General features: G+C 49.4%; 11 protein-coding genes across 11 annotated transcripts; 5 read left to right on the top strand and 6 right to left on the bottom strand.

Moving 5' to 3' along the window:
* Positions 1-99: 99 nt before the first annotated feature.
* On the bottom strand, positions 100-1,152 carry APUU_41171S (fumarylacetoacetate hydrolase family protein; the record flags this gene model as incomplete). Its single annotated transcript, XM_041704324.1, has 3 exons — positions 100-232; positions 291-1,012; positions 1,138-1,152. 3 exons carry the CDS (start codon positions 1,150-1,152, stop codon positions 100-102), a joined length of 870 nt encoding a protein of 289 aa, XP_041556921.1.
* Positions 1,153-1,451: 299 nt separating this feature from the next.
* APUU_41170A (succinate dehydrogenase assembly factor 1) lies at positions 1,452-1,831 on the top strand (the record flags this gene model as incomplete). The annotated part of the gene is made up of 3 exons (XM_041704323.1): positions 1,452-1,532; positions 1,624-1,655; positions 1,708-1,831. The coding sequence occupies 3 exons, from the start codon at positions 1,452-1,454 to the stop codon at positions 1,829-1,831; spliced, it is 237 nt and encodes a 78-aa protein (XP_041556920.1).
* A 954-nt stretch (positions 1,832-2,785) lies between these two features.
* Positions 2,786-3,391, top strand: APUU_41169A (Hsp20/alpha crystallin family protein; the record flags this gene model as incomplete). Its single annotated transcript, XM_041704322.1, has 1 exon — positions 2,786-3,391. The coding sequence occupies one exon, from the start codon at positions 2,786-2,788 to the stop codon at positions 3,389-3,391; it is 606 nt and encodes a 201-aa protein (XP_041556919.1).
* Positions 3,392-4,587: 1,196 nt separating this feature from the next.
* Positions 4,588-6,885, bottom strand: APUU_41168S (uncharacterized protein; the record flags this gene model as incomplete). The annotated part of the gene is made up of 1 exon (XM_041704321.1): positions 4,588-6,885. The coding sequence occupies one exon, from the start codon at positions 6,883-6,885 to the stop codon at positions 4,588-4,590; it is 2,298 nt and encodes a 765-aa protein (XP_041556918.1).
* A 1,770-nt stretch (positions 6,886-8,655) lies between these two features.
* On the top strand, positions 8,656-9,557 carry APUU_41167A (ATG3/ATG10 family protein; the record flags this gene model as incomplete). Its single annotated transcript, XM_041704320.1, has 4 exons — positions 8,656-8,811; positions 8,899-9,033; positions 9,095-9,307; positions 9,357-9,557. The coding sequence occupies 4 exons, from the start codon at positions 8,656-8,658 to the stop codon at positions 9,555-9,557; spliced, it is 705 nt and encodes a 234-aa protein (XP_041556917.1).
* Positions 9,558-9,634: 77 nt separating this feature from the next.
* Positions 9,635-10,315, bottom strand: MSL1 (U2 snRNP complex subunit MSL1; the record flags this gene model as incomplete). The annotated part of the gene is made up of 3 exons (XM_041704319.1): positions 9,635-9,919; positions 9,981-10,194; positions 10,251-10,315. 3 exons carry the CDS (start codon positions 10,313-10,315, stop codon positions 9,635-9,637), a joined length of 564 nt encoding a protein of 187 aa, XP_041556916.1.
* Positions 10,316-10,623: 308 nt separating this feature from the next.
* On the top strand, positions 10,624-11,889 carry APUU_41165A (WD40 repeat domain-containing protein; the record flags this gene model as incomplete). The annotated part of the gene is made up of 4 exons (XM_041704317.1): positions 10,624-10,846; positions 10,899-11,485; positions 11,550-11,790; positions 11,849-11,889. 4 exons carry the CDS (start codon positions 10,624-10,626, stop codon positions 11,887-11,889), a joined length of 1,092 nt encoding a protein of 363 aa, XP_041556915.1.
* Positions 11,890-12,290: 401 nt separating this feature from the next.
* Positions 12,291-13,582, top strand: APUU_41164A (lipase family protein; the record flags this gene model as incomplete). The annotated part of the gene is made up of 2 exons (XM_041704316.1): positions 12,291-12,566; positions 12,626-13,582. The coding sequence occupies 2 exons, from the start codon at positions 12,291-12,293 to the stop codon at positions 13,580-13,582; spliced, it is 1,233 nt and encodes a 410-aa protein (XP_041556914.1).
* Positions 13,583-13,947: 365 nt separating this feature from the next.
* On the bottom strand, positions 13,948-17,671 carry APUU_41163S (WW domain protein; the record flags this gene model as incomplete). The annotated part of the gene is made up of 3 exons (XM_041704315.1): positions 13,948-14,517; positions 14,579-15,185; positions 15,243-17,671. The coding sequence occupies 3 exons, from the start codon at positions 17,669-17,671 to the stop codon at positions 13,948-13,950; spliced, it is 3,606 nt and encodes a 1,201-aa protein (XP_041556913.1).
* Positions 17,672-17,975: 304 nt separating this feature from the next.
* APUU_41162S (uncharacterized protein) lies at positions 17,976-18,323 on the bottom strand (the record flags this gene model as incomplete). Its single annotated transcript, XM_041704314.1, has 1 exon — positions 17,976-18,323. The coding sequence occupies one exon, from the start codon at positions 18,321-18,323 to the stop codon at positions 17,976-17,978; it is 348 nt and encodes a 115-aa protein (XP_041556912.1).
* Positions 18,324-18,400: 77 nt separating this feature from the next.
* APUU_41161S (uncharacterized protein) lies at positions 18,401-21,015 on the bottom strand (the record flags this gene model as incomplete). The annotated part of the gene is made up of 9 exons (XM_041704313.1): positions 18,401-18,802; positions 18,864-19,376; positions 19,488-19,670; positions 19,729-20,312; positions 20,387-20,507; positions 20,567-20,598; positions 20,668-20,677; positions 20,763-20,772; positions 20,843-21,015. 9 exons carry the CDS (start codon positions 21,013-21,015, stop codon positions 18,401-18,403), a joined length of 2,028 nt encoding a protein of 675 aa, XP_041556911.1.
* Positions 21,016-22,293: the final 1,278 nt, after the last annotated feature.

Below are 22,293 nucleotides of genomic sequence, written 5' to 3'. Positions count from 1 at the left end.
GCCTCTTCTATTATCAGCCCAGATCCCATGACTTAAGATGTAATAATACACTTGAACGATCGAAAATTCCACGGTATAGGTTAATTTAAATCACTCGCTCTAGAGTCTCGCAGAGGGTTTGTCAAAAACTACATTATTGACGCAGGAACCCACTCCCTCGAGGGATACTTCAACCTGGTCTTTATCTCTCAACCAGAGCGCAGGCTTCCTGCCCATACCTACTCCTTGAGGGCTAAAACAATCGTGTAAATTTAACGACCTGAGTTTTTTTTTGCGGGGGTTCGACTTACGTTCCAGTGAAGATCAGATCACCCGGCAACAGAGTAGTGCCTTGAGACAGAAAAGAAACTGTCTGTGCGACGTTAAATATCATATCTTTGGTTGACGAAGACTGAACCTCACGACCGTTCAACTTGGTCGAAATTCTCAGGGCATTAGGATCCCGAATCAGCTCTGAGGACACAATGCCAGGTCCAAAAGGCGCCCAACCATCAAAGCCCTTCCCAAGTCCCCACTGACCACCGCCGCGCTTAATTTGCCAATCGCGATGGGAAACATCATTGCCAACGGCATAGCCAAGAACATAATCCAACGCCTTGTTCTCAGGAACCTCCTTGGCCTCTTTCCCAATCACAATGACAAGCTCACATTCGTAATCCAACCCTTCTCCTTCCTGAGCAATGACAGAGATAGGGATATCATCGGTTGGACCAGCGATAGAGGTAACAGGCTTGTAGAAGAGAACGGGGTACTTGGGGATGGGAAGGTTTGATTCCTTCGCGTGTTGTTCGTAGTTCAGGCCAAGACAGCGGACAGTTTTGATGTCTTTCCTTGCTAGTGGTGACAGAAGCAGCTTCACCTCGGCAATTTGGTCGGTGACGTGATGCCGTCCGAAGATATCACCATGGATAACTCTTGCCTTGGTAGCCGTTGCAATGTCACTCACGCCAACAGGAAGAGTGGCATCTCCGTAGTAAATGTGGCCATCCTTGGCCAGGAAGCGAATAAGACGCTGCAAGAAAATCATTATCAGCTCGTAATTCAATGTATAAATTTGGCCGCTCACTAGCTACTGGAAAGCTAACAATTTGTATGCATTGCTAATGTCGATACAGGAGGGAGGGGGGGGTGACGTACCGAGAAAGAGGGCATTTTAAATGGAGAAATCGGTCGTGTAAATAACTATAACCCAGGTACGGTATTCTCCCGGTGTTGAGTTTCTGGGGTTATGCAATTGTTTATTGGAAAATGGGAGGAGAAGAAGGGAACTACCTATTATATGGAACCCCAGACACTCGGCCGGGAAACCCGATAAGCAACCCCAGCTCTTCGGATCGGCGGAGGTCGGGTTCGAGCTTCGGGGAACGTCAATCATCCCGCGGGTTTCACACGTCAGCCCTTCAGAAACAAATGCCACAATAACCCCTCGTCTGTTTCTAAGCATATGTAGGATGGCACGACTCTCTGGTCTCCAGAGGGAAGTTCTGTCCCTTTATCGCAAATGCCTTCGAGAAATCCGAAAGAAGCCTGCCGTGAGTAGCTCGTCTGACTTTACTTTTCCGGGGTTCGGAAAACTGCGTCAAATGCATATTGCTAACTTCTTGGTTCTTTTTATTGGACCAGGAATCAAGAAACAATTTCAAATCCTTTGCACGGTATGCGCGGCTCTAAGGCTAAGATGGTCTTCCTCCACTCACAACTCGGTAGAACGGAATTTGAAAAGCACATGGCTATCAACAAGAAGGACTTCGGCGCGATCGAATATCTCCTCCGAAAAGGCTCAAGGCAACTCGAGATATACTCATCGTCCGGAATTCGAAATATTCGATAGAATATTTGTGCGCCCATGGGCGGCAATAGGCACTCTCCCTGGTCGAGGACTCCGAACACCTAGTGATACACGCTGCTACATCTTGAGTTTCCTCAATGTTGAAAGCTTGGTAACAACGAGCTTTTATGCACCTAGCTGGGCTCTACGTTGTCTCAGCCAAAGTGGATTATAGCAAGCGAAGAGCTCGCTAGGAGTACCTTGGTCACCAAAGTCACCGGCTTTGCTTAAGCAATTGGCGCTCTTTGCCAGCTGTGCGGCAGGATTCAATAATGCTTGCGTGTACACCATGAATGGGGCCTCACACTACCTTTTTGTGCTAGGGAAACTAGGTAGGGAAGCTGGGAAAGGAACAGGGGGCGCAACCTACCATTGTTGCATGGGAGTTGAGATGTAGGTGTATACTACTGTAAAAATATGTGACATATGAATAAAAGCTGTTCCATTATTATTAAGTAGGCGGGCAGGACTCCTTGACATAGTTAGTTCCACAGTAAGCTCATCAATTATCCATGCATTTGGGATGAGAAGATCAATACTTATTGGATGGTCCGTCGCATGTACTTACACCGAATGTTTGGAAGTCACGTGACCAGTTTCTTGCCGAGGTCCGGCGAAGCTTCGCGCAGCTTCGCGCAGCTTCTCGTTCCTGCTTATCTGATCGAGATCGTTCAGCAAAGATCTCGCGGAATCTCGAGAGCTTCAATGGTCAACGCTGACAGTGCTGGAACCTCCTTGCAAATTCTCTGTAAGCAGCTGTAGACATGCTCGGTCTTTCTAGAAAACAGCATATTATGTATATAAGATGGGGCCAGGTTCAAGTCAAATTAGTTTCTCATCAAGATTTCAATCTATCAGAATTCTATATCAATTTCTCTCGTGATCAAAACACAGTACACGAAACCCTTCGCGATTAATCAGGCAGAAAGTCCAACACCATTCAGAAATCCACACAAAATGGTTTTCTTTCCTCGCTACTGCTCGGGCGACTTCGCTCCCTTGTTCCAGCTGCTCGACGACTACGACGTGCACCAATCCACTCGCCGGCCGAACAAGAAGGTCACACCCGTCCGAACTTTTGCACCCAAATTTGACGTCTATGAGTTGAACGACCGCTACTACCTGGATGGGGAGCTCCCCGGCGTCGAGCAGAACGATGTTGACATTGAATTTTCCGACCCTCAAACCCTAGTCATCAAAGGCCGCTCCCAGAGAAATTACCATGAGAAAAAACAAGCCGAGTCTGATGACGGATCCGAGACCTCCTCAGTCAAATCACATCAGCCTACAGTCGAAAACTGGGATGAAACGACTGACGCCACACCCACCACCGAACCAACTCCCGCGCCCACCCGTGAGGAGAACACTGCGGAGAAGAACAGCCCTGAATCAACCTATAAGTTCTGGGCCTCTGAGCGGTCTATCGGCGAGTTCCACCGAGCCTTTGCCTTCCCGACAAGAGTGGACCAAGACTCCGTCAAGGCCAGCTTGAAAAACGGCATCCTCTCTGTGGTGCTTCCTAAGGAGCCGGTCCCCCAACTCAAGAAGGTCCGCGTGCAATAGATGGACGGCCTTAACGGTGTGTACCAACACGACAAATTTCAATAGACTGCGACGGCATTGGGAGACGCCTGGCGCCTCGATTTGAATTACGACGTCATATATGTCATAGTCTGGTTGTTTCGGTTATTTTTTCCACACTTTTTGCCAGGCTTCATCATTAGGTGGATATAGGATTGCATGGGTTAGCATTGTTTTTCGTACTTTCACGACTACATAATAATTATCAGAATCTCAAACTTCATAATATTAAATCAAATGGTCTGGGTTGCCTTGTGACATCTCCGTACTTAGTAGTGACTACTAGACTAGAAGTAACTGCAATGTCCATGTCAGTTTAAGTATATTGGAATGGCCGCATAAACAGCATGTTGACTGTCGGAAGAAGTACAGAGTAGTACTTAATTAAGTAATAAGGTACTGGGATTCTCTACCTGTTTACTAAAACTCTTTATCAAGAATAACTATCAGTAACTAACCAAGCATCATTATCAGAGGTTTTATTTTTACCAATATTTATGAAGAGCGATTCAGAAGTCTTTCCTTACCTTTCCTCTAAAGATACTCAAATTCTTATTTCTACCGCTGGTCACATACAGTCAACTCCAAGAGTATTATCAGCCTCTGGTGTAGTGCAAAATCCCATGGCGCGAGGAGATATGGTGAATTCAAATAATAGTATAGACATATATACTTTGATACACCATGACTATGAAGATGGTAGTATTCTAGCACTACCCAATTCCTCGAACTCGTTTTCAACGGCAGCCTCGGTTATTCTCACTGTTAGATCTAGCGTTGTTTCTTTTAAAAGTGTGGCACGACCAAAGAACTTGACTTTGTCACCGTCATAATTAAAAAAAAAAAAACAAAAAAAAAACAAAGGGTAAATTTCAAAACAAGGCATGACAAGCCGATCCAATTCGCTTTTAAACGTTTCGACCCGGTTGTATAATCGGGTATGTATAACGATACGTATGTATATAAGTAAAATTGCACTCCAAAGAGACAGTAAGGAAAGACCGCAGCGCCGTCTTGAAAAGGGAAGCGAACCCTAGTAGGGACTCCAAAAAGGGGTATACCAAGTAACAAACCAGACAATCATAAAGACAATAGCTCCGGCGTAATCTCATTAAAATCAAAGGAGGGATCAAAAATTGAAACGAATGAATATACAACAAGAAAATCATGCGTGGATTTCAGCAAAAGTACGAAGGTTGTTGCTCAGACGGCCCTGGGTATTGGTGCGCGATGGCCCTGCTGCGCGTCCGGCCTCGTAGTGGCTCCGTGGCATACCCATTGTTCGGTTGTTCCGCGGTTAGATAAGAAAGAAAGTTGTTCCTAGCCACAGGAAGCCAAATGTCGGATTTGACACCACCGCTGTGTCGATGATGCTGTCGGGTCGCAATAGCTGAGAAGGATTTTCGTCGGGAGCCATGTTCGGATCTAGTCCGATATCCGTGCGCTGTGCAGTGGTGTTTATTATGCATGTCGTGATGGTCTGCGCTGTGGCGACCAAAGTTTGCACCCTGATTTGCGCCACCTTCAAAGAGACAGCCCATTTGGGTGGTAGGGAGAGTGGAGTATGGATACGATGCACCTCCTAAACCACAGGCCCAACAAAGCGATTCGTCGACCTGTCCAGTTCCGGGATCACAGCTCCCTAGTATAATTGATGGGAGCATAGTAGAAGCCCTAGTAGATTCAAGGTTGTGGGCACAATACAACGGGAGGCAGGCGGCGTCACCCGAAGCCCTTGGGAGTGGGAGTGACAAACCCCTCGCTCGACCGTTCACTTGAATCTGTGGCTGGTCTCGTTGTATCCTCGAAACACTCATTGGTCGCCCACAGAAATCCGGACGACAACCGAGTTTATCCTGTAACATAGGGCGATGGTTCACTGGATTCTGGTAGTCGGTTGTCGAGGGCGTATTCGCGTCGTGTGATTCAAAGTCTCTAGCGCTGTCCCCCAAAGCAAATTTTCTAAATCCAGGAGCGCGTCTCAGAGATGCATGTGAATCTATGGAAGTCCTGTGAGAGGTTGCAGAACTGTAACCACTATCCATCTTTCTGTGGGAGCTTGCGTGGCTGCTATAACTGAGATTTCTTTCTGGCACCTTCTCTGAAACCGAAGTTGGTACCCTTTCCTTCTCAGAAATAGAAATACCCTCATCTTCAGCTTCACGAAATACCGCCCTGCGGTGTGGTATGTCAGATGTTGGTGACTCATCGAACGAGAAAGGGCTAATAGGAAAGTCGAGGCCGTTTCTTGCCGAGGGAGCAGAGGGAATGTTTAGCGTAGTAGCCGGTATATCGTTCTTTCCGGGGGTGACTTGACAATCGGTCATGGCGACGCCATCTTTTTCTACTTCCCTAGGAAAGCCGCCCATAACATGATCGAGGTCCCTGGCGTTGTTGAAAACCGGAGGGCACTTCTTGACGTATATCTCCAACCCGCCTGGTGACGTTGGTCGTGACCCACAGTTAGACCCCTCGACTGGGCGTAGAAGATCCGTGGAGTTCATAGTTTCAGAAATAGCTTCTGGAGTTGGGCTACCTGTGTGACAAAGCCGTGTTCGGTCACTAGGACATGGGGAGGCGGAACCGTTAACGACACGTAGGGACCCTAACTTGAGGGCTCCTAGGTGGGTGTACCCATGGTCGCTTGGTGTAGGTGGCCGTAATGAAGATAGTGGCTCAAGATCGTTGTAAACGATACCCTCATGGGTTATAAAAGCTGGCTCGGTAGGCGTAAAGGGTGTATTTCGGGGAGCGGGGGGAACAGTTTCATTTTGATACTGTCCAGAGAAGAATGTTGGGGGTATACTTTTTGTTGCTTTCCTTGTGGCAACTCCAGGCCGTATGAGTAACGAACGTCGGCGAATTGGAAGGGATTCTTGGCTATTAACCCTCGAGTGGGAATTTATAGATGCAAGCTTATCAAGGGTGCGCCGTTGGACACCGTTCTTGGGGTTTTGGGGTGGTGAATGAACTGAATACGACCTCTTTGGCTGTCCCATTAACGGGGATTGAGGGTTGCTTTGAAGGGTTGTCGGTTGAAATGTGGCAATTTCGGATGGATGAAATGAAGTTCGTCCATACACGGATTCTCTCCTGCTCGGGGCTGGGCCTGGAGATGCAGGCGATTGCGACCATATATCTGCTGAGCTATGGGCATTTCGCCCAGCGATAGGGCGTTTATTCGAATTCCATGTCGTTGTGCGTCGCACTGGCGTAGAGGAAACCGACTGTGATCGCGGATTTGGCGGGACGGCGTCCTTGGGGTCCTTGGGGTCCTTGGGGCTGATTGGAACAGAAACACCCGTCCAAGGGTTTTGCCATAGAGTCGGGGTGGACGGAAGAGAAAGAGCCTGGTCAAGTTGCCACGACGAGAGCGAGTCAGAGCAGCCTGGGACAGCTTGATTCTGTGGTGGTTTTGAGAGTCGATTTGAGCGTCGGCGCTTGTCTTTACTTTGAAGCGAGAAAGAGCTTCCCATGGCTCGCAAAAAAAAGGGAAAAAAAGAAACGAAAAAAACCTGGAATTGTTGAGATCAGCTCCTTCTCGAACCAACTAAACAAGCAACACAAAGGCAATAGGGGTCTCAACGTCCGTATCGAAGGATTGAGAACAACCTCCGGGCTGCAGGGCTTCAATAGTGGTTCAATTTTGAGTCGGTCAGACCATAGGTGGGATATGTATGCCAAATTCGGAAAGGACAGGTCAGAGGGGGTGGGAATGCCATTCCCATACAATTCGAGGTTTGAAATTTCTTGAAACATTCTGCTCCTTTTCCATTCTCTAACTCTGACTTCACAATGGGGTGGGTGGGCAAAGATGTTGATGTTGCGGTGCGCTGGGAACTGGCGATCTTACCTGATGGAGTTTGCAAAAGCAAGGCCAAAAAAAGTAGTTACTGGACGTAAAAGACAACAATTTCAGGTACTGATAGAAAGTACTTCAATAAAGGGTAAGTGATAATAAAGATGGGGTATAGACAGGGCCCGGAGGACCGGTACTGTATACACAGGATGGCCGAGTCGAGAACGGCAAAAATAAAGATATATATGAAGAAAATAAGCCCTCGTTAAGCAAACGAGCACCTGGAGGGCACGTAAGGGGATCAAGATACATAAAAGAGTAGGGTGATTTGACGCGATGCCATGATCGAGCATGCAACTAACACACAACAATGACGAATGCGTTCGTCAATGGCAACCGCGAAACGGAATCGGCGCCAGAAGATGACGAGATCGGCAGTGAGTGGTCAGGAAAACATTGTTGATGATGCGGAAGGAAGATGTGGATGGCAAAACATCAACCTCATGCAGCTGGCTCTGTACAGAGTGTCAGAGAATGTGTCATTTCCGGTCGCGGACATCACCGGAGCCTACCCAAATAGCGCATTGAGGGAGCCCAGGATCATACGTAGCCAATACCTAGATCTAGGCAGGAGTACTCAGTAGTGTCCTCGATGCTCGTCTACTCCACAGAGAGGGATCAAGAAAGGTCAAGGAATTGAATCTGCGCTAGTTCAACGGCGTCTTCCTGCCAGCATGGGCGGGACCAAGAGGAGGCTGTCCGCCGTCCAGTATCTGGCGGTGCCAGTTGAAGGTTTGATTGGGATCAGCCCAGAAAACAAGATAGAGTGTCGAGCCTGTAGGCTGCGAGGCTTGGATCCATTCTGATACATGAGACGTCGGATAAAGTCTGGATGAGCGCTTCGGGACTCCAACTCTCCAGTCTCCAGGGTTACAGATGCAGACCTCGACTGTCGGGTAGTAGAGGGGCTGTGGGTAGGTGTGGATCTGGCAGGCTTCCCCGCTCTTCAACTTTCAAATTCAACCAGCTGTTTTCATACAACATTTTTTTTTTAACAATAATAAGAAAAAGAAACACCGAGCCAGTGTGTCGAACAGAAGCTGTGGAGGATCAACGAAACGTCAAAAAAGCTGCCAAGTGTTCGATCTTCGATCCCTGTCTCGCTCCATGCTGTTTTAGGTTAGAAAGATTTTCCGCATTCGGTTCGCAGTCGCACCCGGGGTGGCGGGGATCAGCTGCCGCGTCTTCCCACATAGTACAGACGATAGCTTCTGCAAACAAACCCAAGCTTCTCCCTAGATAGCAACCTCCGTGGCCGGGAACGTGTGCTCAACACTGGACAGAGTCGGTGTGGATCGGAGAGACGTTCTGCAACCCAAAAACTTTGTCTCCTGCCGGTCTGACTTCGCTTGGTGGCTGTACCGCACACCGCGCCTTTACCAGTCGAATGGCCGTGGGCTCTCACTCCTCAGAACAAGGCGCATTGTTGTCGTCTTTTCCATTTCTCTCAAATGTTGAGTTCGAGGCCGCCTGCCATGCCTTTTTGGATCGTGTTCACGTGGCAGGTATGTCCACGGTGGGATGGTCTTCAATTCAATTACAGGTAATTTGATCCAGCATTTCTGCCTACTTCCACTCTTGCCTGTCCTTTTGCCGCATCCGTTATTACTTCTCGCAGTTAACATTCTAGGGAACTGGCCCAATCCTGAAAATCTCCCAGAATATTGACATTGGCTGCAATACCCTATTGGATGATGCTCGAACGTGGCCAGCGGACACTGACGATGCTCCAGAGTCACAACTAGAAGCGTGGGAGAACGACCCTGTTTGTCAAGAGAAACAATCCTTTTCATTACTTCTTGGCACCATCTGACAGATATAAACAGGACGCTCTTATTCGTACGCACAAGATATCTGAGAGACTGCAGGTAGATTATGATATCTTTGTCTCACCTATTTATCAAGTGCCGGTGCTGTATCTTATTCTCCGGCGAGCAGACAAACCGCTAGGTATAGATGGAGTCTACGAATACCTGGTCCCAGACCAGTACAAAATGAATATCCAAGGCGTGGGTATCATGGGTGGTATTAGTTCCGGCGTATGTGCCAATAACCTTGACACTAGAACGCGTGACTCATATATCGTAGTATCATCCAATATCCGGAACACCAGCGTTTTTTGTGCACCCTTGCAACACTGCAGATGCCATGAGGGACATCGCGAGCGGACATGACATCAATCCCGAGACATATCTCATTATTTGGCTCGGGTTGGTAGGTAATAGTGTTCGCCTTCAATTGCCAAGTGGGCTTTTTGCGATGGCGGGTATCCCGGAACTCAGCAAATAAAATAGCTGGGCGGAACAGACTGCCTTTGAAGGTCATCTTTGTCACTATATCTCCATATTTCCTTCAGTATGATTATATTAATCCTCATCTGATGAAGCTTCCATCGGTACATCACTATCCTCGTCCATTGGCGCTTCTCCATCGCTTTCTTCTTCGCGAGGTCTTTTAATACCTTGAGCTGTGCCATTGGGCTCACGGGAGGGGTTTGGCGGCAACGCCGCTGACCCCGGAGGCCCACTAAAAATCGACTTCTGAAGATCCGTCGACACATTAGAAGTCTGGCCGGGAGCGGATACCGGTATATTGTAAGTTCCACGAAGTCTGGCGATAACGTCGGATGTTCCCTTGGCATAAACGATTTTCTGTCCACGTCAGTTATCAGCTTTAAACACCCAGTATACTATGAAATAGCGAACGACGAACCATTGGCTTGCCGAAGAACTCAAATCCCTGAAGCGCACGTATAGCTTGTGTGCTTGCTTGAACATCTTTGAAGACAATATGAGCCTGGCCGCGCATCTTTTCGGTTTTCATAGCCACAATGTCGAGAATGGTGCCGTAGGTGGAAAACAGAGTATATAGCGAGAGTCGAAGGTCATGTTTTCGAAGCTTGTCTGGTAGATTGGTACAATATAACCTTGACAGTCTTTAGTACTGATACGTGTTAGGGCTCTGGGTATAGGGACAACTTACGTTTGATTCGGAAGACCAGCAGGTGGCTTTGCTGGGGTGCGCACTGGTGCTGCTTTTGTAGCCATTACCGGCAATCAATTGTGTTCTGAGACACCAATGAAATAAGGATCAAGAGAGACAGTGCTTGCTGCCTGAGTGTAGCTGTTTCTCTTCTTAAACCCCAAATATAATGAAAGTCGGGTCCGCGCGAACAAAGCTCATTAAGTCAATAATCTGAAGATGGTCTGGCATCAGAATGAGTAGATCACATGATTAACATTATATAATCAACCCGTCGGTAGTCCGCACGGTTACACCCCAATCACCTCCAGGTACGTATCAACTCAACAACACTCCACGACAGTAGAGAGCTCCTCCTGTCGTTATTAAAACAATGGCTACCCCCGAAGCCTATCATCTTTTTCACAGCTCGATTGCCGATCATTCCTTCTCGTCCGACAAGTCGGTCCTCGCTGTTGCTCGAGAGAACAATGTGGAGCTTTACCAAAAGGCAGGTAGCAAGTTCTCCCTAACCGATGAGCTGAAGGGCCACGAAAAGACTGTTACTAGTGTTGATATTGCGCCCAACTCAGGTCGTATTGTAACCTGCTCGCAAGGTATAACATCGTGATCTATTCAACGATTCCAGCTAATTTAATGTGATTTTAGACCGCAACGCCTACGTTTGGGAACAGACCCCCGCCGGATGGAAACCAACACTGGTGCTACTTCGGATTAATAGGGCTGCAACTTTTGTGCGCTGGTCGCCGTCTGAACAAAAATTTGCCGTCGGGTCTGGTGCTCGCGTGATCGCAGTATGTTACTTTGAGGAGGAGAATGATTGGTGGATCTCCAAACACCTCAAAAAGCCGATTCGGAGTACCATAACCACTCTTGCCTGGCATCCAAACTCTGTTCTCCTTGCTGCAGGGTCAACCGACTCTCATGCGAGGGTTCTGTCGAGTTTCATCAAAGGTGTTGATACTCGGCCGGACCCGAGTGCCTGGGGAGAACGCCTGCCATTTAATACCATCTGTGGCGAGTTCCTGAACGATTCTGCGGGATGGATCCAAGGCGTTTCCTTTTCCCCTAGTGGGGATGTGCTTGCGTTTACAGGGCATGATAGCAGTGTCACCGTTGTGTATCCAAGTGCCCCAGAACAGCCTCCTCGCGCCATGTTGAATATCTCGACCCGTCTTCTCCCGTTCAACAGTTTGATCTGGAATGGAGAGAATGAAATTATTGCCGCTGGCCATGTAAGTCATCCCAGAAATGACTTCTGCTGCTGAGTGGCGCGGAAAATCTAACGCGAAAATGTAGGATTGTGAGCCGTATCGTTTGCGTGGAGACGAAAACGGGTGGCAGTTGGAAGGAAGTATCGAGAACAAGGCAGGGGCTGGCGCTGGCAGTGTCCGCGAAGAGTCCGCACTTAACATGTTCCGTCAAATGGATTTGAAGGGACAAACACAAGCCGACACACAGCTCAAGACGGTTCATCAGAACACCATCAACACCATCAGAGTTCACGAAGATGCCAATGGCTCTGTGCACAAACTCAGCAGTAAGTGACCTGTCTACCGCATACATTTGTGTATATGTATAAACTAATCTTGGTCCAGCGAGTGGAGTTGATGGCCGTGTTGTGATCTGGACCATCTGAGCCATTGCTTCGCTAAATGATATGTCCCAGCCTCGATACGAGCTGGAACAGTGAGTAAATATAGTAAATGAATAAATTACTCGTCCTTTGATAAGTCAAGTACAGACATGCACGGATCATCCGCCAGGCTCATGGCATACTACGCGTAGTACAGCTGTCAGACTCAGCTGAAATGATCCGGTGATGTCACCTAGGTACTGTGGCAGTAATCCGTATCTCCCAGAATAGGAAAAGCGCTGTATCTTGGCGTTACCCCAGGTTTACCAACGTCACGTTCCCGGATCTTCAGAGTTCACAACTTCAGTCCCCCGCAGATCAGCATCTAGCACTCTCTTTTCCTGATATAGTAGTAACTCGAAACACCGCCTCAGTGATGATGGCTAGACATAGGGCACTGCATTATGATGAGTTTGTTTTTTGACAGTCTGTCCCTCGCGCTTATCGTTGTCATCTCACAACTATGCCGGCCTTCAAATGCTCATGTGGTGCCCTTTGAGGCTACCGAGCATTTGAAGGATAATATGCCTGAGCGACGAGTCTCCCCGGATCTCTTCGACTCACTCGGAGAGTTGGCCCGCATCGTTGATATTGCCTACTGCATCGGGACCACTGGTGTTCAGAAACCGTTCCAATGTCTCAGTCATTGTCGGGACCTCAAGGGCTTTGAGCTAGTCGATGTACGCCTCACTCTGAACTCAATCTGTCCTATTAAATAAACTAACAACAGGAAACTCAGACATGGCATACGGGCCCATTACTCTTTGACTCTTGCGGCTATATCGCCCTTTCGCATCCTCCCTCACCCAAACGCATCATCGTTGCTTTCCGTGGCACATACTCAATTCCAAATGCCATCGCCGACCTTTCTGCCTTCCCTCAAGAATATGTACCATTTACAGGAGAAAACAATACCGATGGCGACACGCCTAGATGCACAGACTGTTTTGTACACCTAGGTTTTATGAACGAGTGGCGATCAACCCGGACGGCGATCCTAGACGCTATCTCCGCAGCAAGAGACCAGTACCCGGATTACGCGCTGACATTAGTAGGCCACTCCCTTGGTGGCGCTGTTGCCGCTCTCGCGGGGACGGAAATGCAGCTGCGCGGATGGGACCCTCTCGTGACGACATTTGGGGAGCCGAGGGTGGGGAACAAGGCGTTTGTGGAGTATCTGGATACGGTCTTCCATCTTAAATCTGACAACGCCAGAGATTGGAAATTCCGCCGTGTGACTCACGTGAATGACCCTGTACCTCTAGTCCCGCTTAATGAATGGGGCTATGAGATGCACAGCGGGGAGATTTACATCTCTCGTGTTGAGCTTCCGTTTTCTGTTGACGACGTCAAGTATTGCAAAGGAAGGTCTGACCAAGAGTGCATATCTAGTGCAGAGGGCTTAGAGACCAGTTCCTCATCACATCATGAACACGGCATTGGTTTACTCGGGTCCAACGCGGAGCAGCAAGTTCTCTCAAGCTCATCCTCAAGCTCATCCGTGTTGGACGAAGTCGATGAAGGTGGAGACGAAAAAGAAATATCTCAGGAACCTGAATTTCGAATAAAATCTCACCTTCCGTGGAATTTGCTTCCACCTAGGTTTCGACTGTGGGAGTTGTTCTACTCTCACCGTGATTACTTCCTCCGTCTGGGCCTTTGCATTCCAGGTGGTGATCCGTCAGGCAGATGGTAGTATGCCCCGTGTTTTCCTTTTCTTATGACAATAATAGCATGTTGTTTTTGTTTTATATTATTATAGCATTGAGCGCACCGGTTTTTGAAATCTAGGTTATAAACTTCAGTGTGCCATTTAGTAGGTGATTGACTATCTAAACTATCTGCACTTGATAAAAAAAAAGGGCCAACGCTAACTCATTTACAAACAAAGCGTAAAGTGTATGCAGTATTAGCCAGTGATATAGATAAGAAGTATGAACAAGAATATGACTATGCAAAGCAGCTGTAAAGGAGGATGAAGGATATAAACATGAAAGAGATGTTGTACCGGGGGACCCGATTTCGTACAGTGGGGTTAATCGGTCATTTGGTCGAGTGGCGTCATTTCCCATGCTCCAAATTCGGCACAATGACAGGTCCATATTTGACCACCTGCCCAAACGATCCGTCGCCCTGCACCATAAAATCAACAGCAAGATTCAGCTTCCCACTTCCACCAGGAGGAGAAAACCCCTGCTGTCCATACATCGACAAGGACATCTGATTTCCGCCAATGGAATCTGGATCGTATGCAACAATGGCAATATAATTTCGTCTGCCCATAAGCTTTTTATATTCACGCGCCTGGCCCGTCACGTCGTTTTGAAAGATCTCCATCATGTCTTCCTTTGTATCTGTGGGCTGGGAAGGGGTAGAGCGGTGGCCATTTGAAGGGACGTAAAGGGGCTTGTTGCTTGCATGGAGCATTTTAATGATATAGGACGGCGGAGGACTGTTAACGACCGAGGAGGAAATCAGTTGGTACATCGTTTTGTGGTCTGACGGCTGGCCAGGGTCATGGACTAGACCCGCGCCGCAGACGTTGACGGCGCCGGAGAGGAAGGTCATTCTTATGGATTTTTGGTGTGCGATGCCTTGGAGTGTGCGGATTAAGTAGGTTCTTTCTAGGTCCTAATTTTATTTCCCCCCGTTAGAAATACGTATGAATGAAATGATGCGAGGTGGCAGTTACCTTCGATTCGTGAGTCCATTGATCTCGAAGCTCGTCGAGAAGGTCGAACTCTCCGAATGGGCTTAGGATTCCACCCATGAGTCCGCTCTTACCCACGGCACGCTTAACAGAGTCGAAGCCGGAGCCGACAACGTCCTTGGCTCCCACCACACCCGCCACTGAACTGGTCATCTTGCCGAGTACATTGTATGCGCCAGTAACAGCTCGCTTGCCGGTAGTAAATGTTTGGGCAATGTGTTCTGCGGTTTCCAGGCGTGGGTAAATAATTGGAATAGAGGTCATCCACAGACAGTGCTGAACTGTGGGAGGGAGCATGGCAATTTTGGGGAAAATGCCTTGGTAGGTGGGCCCAGCGAGGACCTGATGTTGGTTGCGCTCTGAACGACAGTCAAGACCTACAAGAACCACGGAGGGGCCGAGGTATTTAACGAAATGCCACCCCGTACCAGTGATGGTAAACAGGTCATGGTCTGTGCTGGCATTGCGGAGGATATCGAGAGTCGTATGGTGCTGGAAAAGTAAGTACATTTCAGTTCCGACACGACCAATGTTCTTGAACATATTGGAGAACTGCATATGCTCGGGGTACGAGCCAAATCCGTCAAAACTACGCATGTCAGTTCGTTGGCACACGCAAATATCATATCAGAGGTGGGACACTTACATATCATGATCGTCGATCTGGCAGACATACGGAATCTGAGCGAATGATTCCCTCAAGTATGGCTGGTCGAAGTGGCTAGTGTAATAGTGGAAGTAGCCGTGAGAGACGTCTTGCTCATGAGCTGCCGTCCAAGGTGCGGTCTTTCTAGCCTCTTTCCCTCGAATCATGAGCCACTGCTTCAGCGATGCAATCTCCTTCCACATCCGATCAGCGTATATCTGGCCACCTAAACACAATTGTGCGTGAAAGCCACCAATCTCAGTGTGTTTCTGCATGATATCCTTCCACATCAGGCCAACTCCTCCTAACCGTGACCTCTCGTTCTCATTCACGTTGAGAGAAAAGTCATTGCCCGAGGTTGTGATGAAGCGCCAGCTCGTCTCATGCTGGCCGGCGATCAAAAACTCATAGCGTGTGCAACCAAGATGCGATGTGATGGCGTAGGTCCATTTTGCAGGACCAGACTCATCCATATTCAAGTCGACCTCATATTTGTAGAACGTCCACCGTTGATGGGTAGCTATGGAAATTGCCTTCAACTGACGAGGGTTGGGAGATAAATCGACACTTTGATGAATATGGATAGTGGGCGGTTGGGCGGCATCGGTGACTAGAAGAATAGACCCATACCAGATGCCGCGTTGGATATCCATGTTCGCATAGCGTAGATAAGGGCCAAAATAAACGCCATTTGTCGGTGCCACCTTGTACACCTCAACGCCGCTAGTTGGGGGTGGGCCAGTAAACCCTACTACAGATGGAGACTGCAGGCTTTCAAACCCAGGAGTCATAGGAACACCTGGAGATGCCAGTGGCTTTCCAAATGCCGATAATCCTGGCGAAGTGAGGGGGTGGGCGCTGTACACGCTCCCAACCGGTGACATCGGAGCTTCGTTGAGGTTTAGAGGCGTAGGTCCCTTGGGGAACTCCCATTGAGTGGACTGAGTGGGCAGGTGAATGTAATAGTATTGTCCCGAGTTTGGATCTAAATGAGCAATCCAGCCTTCCGGGAGCGGAGGGGGGGATGCTGGAGGCAGAGTGCCAGCTCCAGCTGGTATCGTGTTGGCCTGGGCTTGCTGAGGCTGAAGGGCTGGGTGCTGTTCCTGCGGGCCACCGTTTTGTATGTCGTTATGAGGCGACGGTCCAGATACGTGTTGCGGCTGTTGCTGTCTTGAATCGTTGGCGAATGCTGGATGTTCCTGCGCCGAGACCATTGGTGCAGCAGCCCCGGCCACCGCAGCAGTTGGGGGCACAGTTGTTGCCGGATGTTGTGTAGTTGTTGGAGTCGGTTGGTTCATCGAAGCTGCAAGACGCTGCTTCTCATTGGGGTAACCCTGGGAGGAAGATGATGGTCGTGGCACGCTTGAATAAGCCGGCGGGGGAGACGAGCTGATGCGCATCCTCTCCAAGTCTTGTTCAAGTGCATTATTCGAAAGCCTCCCAGGCTGCTGTGTCTGCGGCGGTTGTGGCGGAGTTGCCGCCGGATTGGGAGGAAACTCGTTTGAGGCAGATGCTTGATTCTGTGACGAGACCTCTTCAGCGCCTTGATACACGGTCGGCGGTCCATGGGGTTGAGACCCCGGCAGCTCAGTCGGGGTCCATGGGCGCTGAATATTATTTCTAGGCTGTTGCCCGGCGTATTGTTCCGCTCTTCGCTGTGCCGCAGCACTCTGAGCCTGCAAGCCCGTCAGTGTCGAGGTACCCGCGATCCCCGATGCCGCATAACGTGCTTCAATATCAGAAGTCGGATGTTGTCCTGGCTCGACGATGGGTGTTTCTGGCGGTGGGGGTGAGCCTCGCTCGGCACGCGTTGTTGAGGTAGAGGCTACAGAGCTTATACGGTTGATGCTGTGCTGTGGAGGCTGTAGGCTCTGCGAGGTTGTTGTCCGGGATTCTGGTCTCGATGAGGAGGGCTGCGGAGGAGGGTAGTAGTGCTGATTATAATCTATATGCGCCGTACTATGTGGCGGATTAACAGCTGGAGGTGCTGGTGCTCGCTGGTTCATCCTGGCAAGATACGCCTCTCTATCCGAATTATCAACTATTGGAGACTCCGGTAACGGCTTGGGCGCGTTTCCTCGTCGCTCCGCCAGTGTCGATTGCTTGGGCTCGCGGCCATCCCGGGGTCGCAAAGCGGCAGGGTAGTCAACTGGGGATGGTCCCGATCCGCTCGATGTTGGAGAGGCACTTTGTCTGCCCGTCTGCGCTATTGGACTCGAACCACTAGAGCCCGACCCCCAGACATGCTGCTGGGGCCTTGGTCGGTCATCGGGGTATGGTAAAGGGGTAACGCCCGAAGCAGCTGGCGGAGAAGTTTCTCGTTTACTGATGCGCAACGGCCCAATGACAGGAGATTCAACCTCCTGCTGACCAGAGGGATGCAGGAAAAGTTCCTCCTGGGAACGACTGTTCCCAGAGGGGTGGTTCATATTGATGGACCGTTTCGTTGATCGCGGCGGTTTCAAATAGACAGCAGTATATTTTAGCCGTCAGGATGTGAAAGCAAGAAAAGGACGAGGGCAACCCAAGAGCTCAGGGGACGAAAAAGGAGCTGTCGAGGTGGGCTGAGATGCGGGGTGAAGGAGAAGAATAGGCGACAACGGAAGAGCGTACGAGCAGGAGTAAATATGTAGTGTACATGCAGCGCCTTGCGACCCAACGACGTCGAGGAAGTTCAGCAACAAGCGCAAAAACCTGTGACCAGCGTCAACCCGACGGTGATCACCATCGGCATCACACAGCGAGCAAGCAGCTGCTGCGATGGTTGGTTGGATGCGCTGAGATACGCGCCGGGCTTTTTGGCAGCGCCTTGGGGTCTTCATTGGCCAAGCAGATCTGCGAGGAGGGGCTGCTCTGGCTGCGAATTGCCTCGCAGCAGCGAATAGCACCCCAGGGCTTGACAGAAACCCATCTGCTGGATGCGCGGGAGATGTTACTAATAATAAGGATGCTCATGAGAATGGCATTGATCTCTGCTGCGTCCTGAAACTGATTGATGGCCACTTTGTCTGTCTGCTGGGTCGGGTCGCCCCGCAGCGAAACCATCCACCAAGAACAGGAGAACATGACTCGTGTATTCATCGCTACTCAAAACTCGAACAAAACGCTGCTGCTAATCACATTTCTCTCCTCGAGCCCACTTCCTGAGTTCTGAATTTTCACCCATAGTTCACCAGCCGGAATCCATGGTTCGCTGCCACTTCCGACCAATCGATCTCGCGCACACTTCCCCCGCTTCGCCAATGCTGGAGTTGGGTTTCGCAGACAATCCGAAGCATTGAGCTTGTCGTCGCCGCCTTGTACCCCAACTCTGTCTCCCCAAGCTGTGCCAGTAACTTCAACGCCGTCATTTTAGCCGTATGCGATGATGTAACCGCGCCAGATAGGAATAGAGGGAAAGTGAGGAATAGAGGACCATTGTGACGGCCTTGAGCGATCATCTTTTCGGCGAGATGCAGGATCGCATTTGTATGGTGTTGGATCTCTTTCTCAAGCTCAGACTCGATTCGACCGAAACTCGTGCAGGTGAAAAGAAGTGACGTATGGAAGAGTATGGATAGCTGGAGAGTCGAGCATTTTAGCTTCACATTCTTGACGACACATCAGGATCCTTAGGCCTACCTGATAGAAACTATGCTGAGATGGTTTCGGCATATTTGACTGGCTCTCTATGAAGAACTGAACTTCATCCGAATTCCACAGGTGTTTAAACGCTGCACGCATGTTCTCAAGCTCCCGGAAAATGGGCTCCGTATATGCCATTTTCGACCCTTTCACCTCAGCAGTAAATAATCCGAAACGCGCCGAAAGTATAAAACACTCCCGATACAGCCGCATGATCAAGGATCGAGGGTCATATTCGTCCGGGTGCATCACACTTGAGTTCTGGAGTCCCACAGGGTAGAGAAGAAATTCAGTTTCGGGAAGTAAATGGCTTTCAATCGCCGCTCTAACATAGGCCCCCTCACTGGCGCCGCTGAGAAGCGCATATAGATCAACGTGGCAAGTCAACCAGATAATGAGCGGATATCGTTCTTGCTCGGTCACGGATTGTCTCAATAGGGACAGTTGGAGCAATCGGGACAGATGGTGAGACCACAAATTCAACCCGTTGTTGGGTGTCGTATATGCGATCTAACTTTGTGTTAGCAACCAAACTATCTTCTTTTTTTGTGTGAGAGAGAGAGAGAGAGAGAGAGAGTGTGTGTGTGTGTGTGTGTGTGTGTGGATAAATGCGTTACGAACCTGGTAAATAAGAAGGAGAAAATGGGTCAGAAACAGCCCATCCGATAGAACATCATCACAGTTTTGAAGGCTGCTCTGAAGGGAAGGTAGCGCTTGATCATAGTACTGTAGAACATCCATGTAATGGTTGTTTCCTTGCTGAACTAAGCTGAGAGCTGACAGTGCCATCATGACATGGAGAAGCTATCACAGTAGTCGTTAGGATTTATGCACCCCAAGCAAAGCACTCGGCACCACCCACTGGAGGGAAATTGGAAGCCTCTTGCTCGAAGATGTTCGCTTCCAAATAGCCGTAGTCCCCGGGGATCAATTGCATCCACACAATATTTTCAAAGTGATCGAGGAGCGTCATGTCGTAAGCTTCGAGATCAATGGACTCGGATATCTCATCCTCCGGAATATTCTGCAACGAAGTATATATCGTCTCAACTGAGACGGAAGTCGGACGTAGTTCGGATTCCGGAGACTGTGTATGGCTTGGACGATTGGAATATGGTTGTTTCCTAGAATCTCTAAACTGGCTCAGGATCACCACGTTGGGATCTTCGGATGTAGTGACCTCATCCATCAGGTCATGGCTACTGGACTCGGACGGGGGACTCCAGTATGGGTCGCCAGGTACAGTTTCAAACGCATCCTCAGTATACTCCGGAAGGCGCGCGAAACTCTCTGGAACCGCAACCACATGGTATGTGCCTGGAACTGACCCTTGTGCTTTTTTCTCCCTGTCTTCATCTGAGATAAGCTTCGAGAAATCTGGGAGCAAATCGCAGGGTATTGAGTCCGAAGTACCAAGACGCTCTCTCCAGAGCGACATCTTTGTTGCTGGAACCAATCAGTACCAGTTAGCATGCAGACACGACGCTGTTCGGAGTGTGTCGAGTTAGGGCTGTGCTCACGGTCCCAAACGGAATTCCCTTCTGTCTTGACATCGGGCATGCGCTCCATAACCCGGCGGGTGTCATCCCGAAAGCACAGCCGGGGTTGGTAGTCACAAATATGGCCGAGCCGCGCGCATTGCTGGATATCAATCCATATCAGCACACATCTAAAGGGGCCATACGTGGTGTAAGTCTCACATTACACTGTGGATGGACCTCATCACATTTAACTAAAAAGACAATTAATAAATGTAGTCTAGAGGGGAACGGGGAGCCGTAAATTGCAAGTTAAAACTTACTCTTACGACTCTAAACATGTCAAAGACTCCAAGTTAGCACGTTCGATCGGTTTAGGAGGCGCATGGGCGTAGCATAAAGGGAATGTTTCGCTCACTCTACATGTCCTAGGGTTTGAAAACGAATTAGTCAGGGCATGTCAAGGAAAACCTAGTGCAGTGGCGCAAGGAAACATACCAACACCCAGTTCTGGATCGCGGTGGAAAGCGCAGACGAGGCTGTATTACCGTCGCTCTAATAGCCGCCGGTGTGCCATCATGGGAACGCAAAGGTGTCATGTCGTCTTTCGGCGCAATGGTTGGTAAACGCAGAGGGCGCTTCCTTGAAGACTGGCTTTTGCGCGTGGACATCTCTGAGCCGAGTATCGTCATGAAATAGGGGGCATGAATACGATAGTATGGACAGACTCCAGTGAGGGATTAGAATAGAGCTCCGGTTTCGAGAAAACGATGAAGCAAGATTGACAAGCTACCATTAAGCATATATATAATATGCCGCTAGAGCCTCATGAGCCACGTGTGAGCGATGATGGTTATCAGGGTGAACCCTGCCCTGGTTGCGAATTTTTTATCTTTTTATAATAGCACAACCGGTAATCAGAAGCGAGAAAGCGTAGACACAGAGCAGAAAGGCCAGAAATTGGATCGAATGGATCATGAAGACAGGTCCTCAGCTGGGGGTGGGGACCAGCCTGGACAAAAATAAGCACGCCAGCATCGCGCACTCCGTGGAGCTATCCATGACCAGACTAGGGGAGGCAGAGAGGAAGGGAATTGAAATTAAATTGACTGGGCAAAAAAAAAAAAAGAGGAAAACGGAGAGGCGCATGAGACGCAATCCTGGTATTGCCTTGACGAAGTGCTGCAAGACTGCTAGGCTGCGGCAGCTCGCCAATTTGATTGACCAGAGAAGGGAACGCCGAAATACGAACGGAGGACGAGAAAGGCCCAGCGAATGGGGTACGACCGGAGGAAATGAGGCCAGCGCCAGAGACAACCTACGATTCGTGCGGGTTGATTTGGGAAGATCGCAGCAGGCGCAGAATAAACTACGACCAAGCACAAGTTGGTGCAGCTGCCAACCATATGGGGATTCTCCTCTCTCACTTGAACACTTGAGCACTTGAACACTTCTCACTCTTCCTCTTCCTCATCCCATCTCGCTGTCTCGCCGAGTCGCCGGCGCTCCTGCATTGCTCATTTCTTTTTCTTTCCCTCTCACCGGGCTGCAAAAGCTCGAGACTCAGCCCGGTGGTGGCGACAGAAATAGAATTCTCGATCCCATACAACCTTTTAGAGGCGTCGGGCTCCTCAGTCTTGTCTCATTTATTGGGCCCCAGATGGGGGATGAGTGTTTCCTGACTCATTCTTGCTTCTGCGTTTTCCTGGAGCCGAAGTGACTGATTCTTTGTCTTGCAAAGTTGCAATACTCCAGGAGCCCCAGACAAGTCGGACCTTTCTATTTCTGGCAAGCAATAGTACGATAATCCAGCAAACTATCCGCTGGCCGTCGGGCCTTGGAGGCTTGGACTGCGTCTCAGCGAATGGGTGTTGACTGTTAGGTCCAGTCCAGACCTCGACCCCCCTCGCCATCTACGCTAGGCCTGCCATGTGCCAGTTATGAATGGG

This window comes from Aspergillus puulaauensis, chromosome 4 (genome assembly GCF_016861865.1).
Source record: "Aspergillus puulaauensis MK2 DNA, chromosome 4, nearly complete sequence".
Classification (NCBI taxonomy): Eukaryota; Fungi; Ascomycota; class Eurotiomycetes; order Eurotiales; family Aspergillaceae; genus Aspergillus; species Aspergillus puulaauensis.
The sequence above is the reverse complement of the archived record's forward strand: the minus strand, read 5'-3'. Positions and strand labels throughout refer to the sequence as shown.